The sequence below is a fragment of the Sphaeroforma arctica genome (genome assembly GCF_001186125.1).
Source record: "Sphaeroforma arctica JP610 unplaced genomic scaffold supercont1.483, whole genome shotgun sequence".
Classification (NCBI taxonomy): domain Eukaryota; class Ichthyosporea; order Ichthyophonida; genus Sphaeroforma; species Sphaeroforma arctica.
Genome location: NW_014040075.1, coordinates 17,178 through 22,368, shown reverse-complemented (window position 1 = coordinate 22,368; position 5,191 = coordinate 17,178). Strand labels below are relative to the sequence as shown.

At 42.4% G+C, this 5,191-nt stretch overlaps 1 protein-coding gene across 1 annotated transcript; it reads left to right on the top strand.

The window, feature by feature from the left end:
- Window positions 1-181: 181 nt before the first annotated feature.
- Window positions 182-4,538, top strand: SARC_06649 (hypothetical protein; the record flags this gene model as incomplete). Its single annotated transcript, XM_014299430.1, has 6 exons — window positions 182-295; window positions 1,115-1,154; window positions 2,113-2,217; window positions 3,126-3,197; window positions 3,683-3,868; window positions 4,420-4,538. 6 exons carry the CDS (start codon window positions 182-184, stop codon window positions 4,536-4,538), a joined length of 636 nt encoding a protein of 211 aa, XP_014154905.1.
- Between the last annotated feature and the right edge of the window lie 653 nt (window positions 4,539-5,191).

Here is a 5,191-nt window from a genome sequence, read left to right as displayed (position 1 = left end):
CATATACATAGATATATTATTATGTTATTATATTGTTACATTGTTATATTATTGTATTATTATATATCATATTATTATGTTATTATATTATTGTTATTATTATTATATTCTAATCCTACACTCAATTCGGGTCACTACGCCTGGTTTGTACGCAGCCGATGATCGCGTGCAGGTTGAAGCCATGCATGATTCCGAGGGGAATGATGACTGGTACCTGTGTGCCATCGCTGACTTTGATGGTAGTGTGCATTCGGGCTATGTCCCCGCGGCTTACTTGCATATCATTGAGGATGAGGTATGTTCATTGCCACCAGACTACAGGATAGGACAAGTACATGCCCATTTTTTGTATATTGTTTGCTTGTACGAAAGTGTTGTCCGTGTATACATCCTTCGTGCATTAAATGTTTTAGGGTTTGGGGTTTTAGGGTTTACTATGTTGAGAGAATGTTGTTTTGAATTGGGGCTTAGGGTTTATGCATGGTCTCGTATATTAAATGGGTAGTATATGAATATCACCTTTTCGTTTGATTGTGTGGTTTAAATGCCTTCTGTTCGATGTAAGCATGGTCTCGTATATTGAATGGGTGGTATATGTATATACATCTTTTCGTATGTTTGCGTGGTTTAAATGACTTCTGATCGCTTCTGATCTATGTATGCATGGTCACATATATGGATGGGTTAGAATATGCACACCTCTGTATGCAGATGTGTGATGACTGGTACTTGTGTCCACGTGCCGGGTCTATCTTCATTAGTGAACACCCAATTCAGTCTGTATCAGTGTGAAAGTATTCAAGTCGAAAACGTGGGATTAAGCTGAAGATGTACATGTACAAATCCAAATCAGTTTGATAATATGCTATCCCTGGATGCCTTGCTAAGCTGTTATGCCAAATATTCACATGAAAAATCCAAAGTCAAATCCATTGGATCCAAAATCCAAAGTCTAAAATTCATTTGATCCTGAATTCATAGTTCGAAATTTATTTGAAGGTGTTCAGATCAAAGTGGTTTGATATTTTCAAAGTACGCATGCGTATTTCTAAAATCGCAAGGCAGTTTTTATTTTTAGAGTCTAATATTCTCGCGGTGGTGTCTATTATCACAGTCTGCGAACGAGATGATGGAGGATGCCATGACCGACGGAGGTAGGTAAACGAATCTATAAATAGACGGGTGTGGATCTAAAAATAGACAGGTGTGGATCTAAAAAGACAAGTGTGGATCTAAAAATAGACGTGTGGCGGGTTCTTGTACATGGTGGTAGGTATATCTCTGTTTGTTTCTGTGTAGACTTGGTGCCTATGAGGGCTAAGGCCCATCCCTATTGGGATCAGGATGTGCATCCTGCACAGATGTCTTTCAATGAGAGGTGATGTTTATGCGTGCCTTGTTCTATTCGCAACATGCCAAAATAGAAAATGTTTGATTTCTCTGGCTGGTATCCTGGTATTGTATTTGGTTTATTCAATGCACATGGCATACACAATGCACCAAATTTCGGTTTATTAGTTAACGGGCTTGGGTTTATTGTTTAGTTGGACTGGATTTCCAGGTTTTCATAATATATTTGTAATCCATTGCTATGGACGCCCTAATTACAACGTACGGATGTAGTGTATACCAGTGTACACTTCCTTTGTATGTATTTGTATCGCCAGAAAATTTGCATCTTTGCTATTCCTAATCTCGGAACGCCTTCAGCCTGATCTCGTAAGAATTAAAAACGTATGGCTTGACAGTATATTTATAAGAAATTTTGTACCTTTGCTATGTCTAGTCTCTCAAGGCCTTGAGCCTGATCTCCTAAGAATTAAAAACGTATGGCTTGATAGTATATGTATTTCGCTTTTTATTTCATAATGCGTCAGAGTCAGTACAGGAAATGTCAGTACAGGGAATAGTAGGACATGCACGTTATTGCTTTTCCGATTCACGCACGTTACCTGTCGTAGACTACCGGGCAAAGTAGGGGTTCGATTATTCCTTTCGTAAGATACCTGGAGATATACGTTTTCTCTGTAGGCGTATGGGCATATTTAAGATACTCTATACCCGGCTATTGGCGCTTACCCATATATGGTCTGTTTTTGTATTTGGTATCAGAAACGCCAGATGATGTGTTGCCGTCAATGCCGGAGTCGATTGCAGAAGCTGACGAGGAGGATGACGATGACTCATACCTACCACCCCCACCACCAGAACCAATGGGTAGGTAGTCTATTTATAGACTGGAGTAGCCCTATATATAAGAATCAATGAGTGTGTAGTCTATTTATAGACTGGATTAGCCTTATATATCACCCCTCTACCAGAATCAATGGGTGTGTAGACTATTTTTAGACTGGAGTAGCCATACATACCACCCCCCCCTTATATGACCAATAGATATGTAGTCTATTGACAGACTGGAGTGCCCATACCTACCACCGCCACCCCCAGAACCAATGAACATATAGTCCTTTTATAGGCTGAGAAGACTGTACTTATCACTCCATCACTGGCACCAATGAGTATGAAATCTATTTATAGACTAAAGACCGTGTTTACCACCCCACCACTAGTACCAATAGTATGAAATCTAATTATAGACTATGGGTACAGCGGTTAAGCGTCAGTCACTCTCGCATGATTATAAAACGTTCGTGCCAACAGTGGCGTACAGTGCCCACGCATGTTTAAAATAGTCAGATTTTAAACTAATGCATGTATAAAATAGTAAGATTTTTACGCGTCAACGATGGCACACGCACAGTTGCGGTTTATACCATCTTGATTTTGCGGCCGTTTCATATTATCAGTAACTGTCGCATATCACACATCCGATCGGAATTCTTTATGTGGTGTCCCCAGCCCCTTCTGTGGGAGCGTTACCTGTATTCCCAGTTGTATAGAAACACGATCAATCCCGGCTTGTACCATCGTGGTTTTACGACCGTCTCATATTATTTACAATTGTCGCATATCGCATACCAAACCAGAGACGGTAGACGAGACGCCCTCTTGAGTACACATGCCCCCAGTCCTACCCGCAACACTATCGATTACAATTCCCACCATTTTGATTTTACGACCGTCTCTTATTATTTGCAACTGTCGCATACCACATATCCCACCAGAAACTCTAGAGGAGGTGCCCTCAGTCCCGTCTCTGCCAGAGTTACCTGCACCTCCTCCGTCCGAGCCTTTGAGTATGTATTCTATTTACAGTCAAGAATAGTCTCAAATCACAATTACCACCCCCACCAGAACCAATGGCTGTACAGTCTATTTATAGACGGAAATACCTCAGCCCTATTCATTTTACTGACAATTCCAATTTCTACTATCTTGAGTTTACGGCATTTCCATACTATTTGCAACAGTCTCATATCCGCATACCCTACCATTGGAGCCCTCAGGCCCGTCTCTGCCAGAAATTACTACTTTCGGAGCCCTACCAGAGACACCCACTATTCAACTATCTTTACCATCGTAATTTCCGACCGTCTCACATTATCTGCGACTGTCGCATATGTCATGTCCTACAAATATCTCTAGAAGCCGCAATACGGTCTCTGCCATAGTTACCTACAACGCCAGCCCTCTCAGAGACGCGCTCAATTATGTCTCTTATCACCGTTATTGTACAACCGTCTCATCCTATTTGCGACTGTCGCATATCTCACACTACTAGAACCTCTTGAGGAGGTGCCCTCAGTCCCGTCTGTGCCACAGTTACCTACACCCCCAGTCCTCCCGGAGACACCTTCAACCCCAACCATTCCAGTGATTGCGATAGCGGCTGGATTGGCCTCCGCTGCCCAGGCGAATTTGCGCGCCAAAAAGAACCAATCAGAACCCGGGAAGAAGGCTGTCATGGGTATGTGGGTTCAGTTGAATGTTGCATACGATGGTGTTGATTTTGCTCCAGTGTTGTGGCGTGTGATGGGTGGGTTTAGAGTTTAGGATTTTAATAAAACCCTTGCTCATCTGTTGTGTGGTGTGTGATGACATGTGATGACTACAACCCCGTGTGATGAAATGTGATGAGCGACCCACTGACACTAACACTCCCACCTGCAAGTGTAATAGTAACTGAGATGGGTTAATGCTAACACTCCCACCTGCAAGTGTAATAGTAACTGAGATGAGTTAATGCTAACACCCCCACCTGCAAGTGTAATAGTAACTGAGATGGGTTAATGCTAACACTCCCACCTGCAAGTGTAATAGTAACTGAGATGGGTTAAGGCTAACACTCCCACCTGCAGTGTAATAGTAAATGAGATGGGCTTAATGCGAACACTCCCACCTGCAAGTGTAATGGTAAATGAGATGGGTTAGTGCTAACACTCCCACCTGCAAGTGTAATAGTAAATGAGATGGGTTAATGCTAGCACCCCCACCTACAAGTGTACTAATAGCCAACAGTCCAGTCCGATTTGCGCGCCAAAATTATGCAATATGAGCCAATCAGCTTAGCGAGATATGAGTACGCCAATGCGCACGCGTTGCACGGCATGAGTTACACAGTGGGCTGTGGTGTGTGACGTTCTGTGGTGTTGGTAGTATCGGCGAGTGTGATGTACCCGAAGATATATTAGTAGCGTGTGTACCTGTAGCGATTGTGAGACGTTTTGGTAGTGCATTGTGTTACCGTAGTTATTGTTATGCATATTTGTTAGTAACTTCTATACCCGTACATACTTGGTACACTATGCCGGACAAGTATGTACATAGTTTAAGCCAATTCTCTGAGATTCCGCTGACCATTGCCATCCCAAGCGTTTCAACTACCATCACCGCCGTTCTGCATATACAACTTATTCGATGTGCATAATATGTAGTTTTACGTCCCTAATCTCGAACATTCCTAATTTTTACGTTCCACTTCTATATAATTATCAGATCCACTCCCCACTTCCCCAACCCAATCCCCACCCAAATCACCATCCAAACCACTGCTTAAGGAGACAACCAAACCTTTGGAACACTCCTCGTTGCCTGGTACGTGTGTACGTGATTGTTCCTTGAGATACATGCAATCTATTGACATTTGGAATTGGATTTGTACTGCAAATTGTGTGGTTTCCACTGATCTAGGTGGTAGGTGTGTTTTATTTGGAACGGAAGGGTGTGCCAAACGCTGAATACGGATACTATTATGTATCTCAACCTGGGGTGAATTACTATGTGTCTGGTG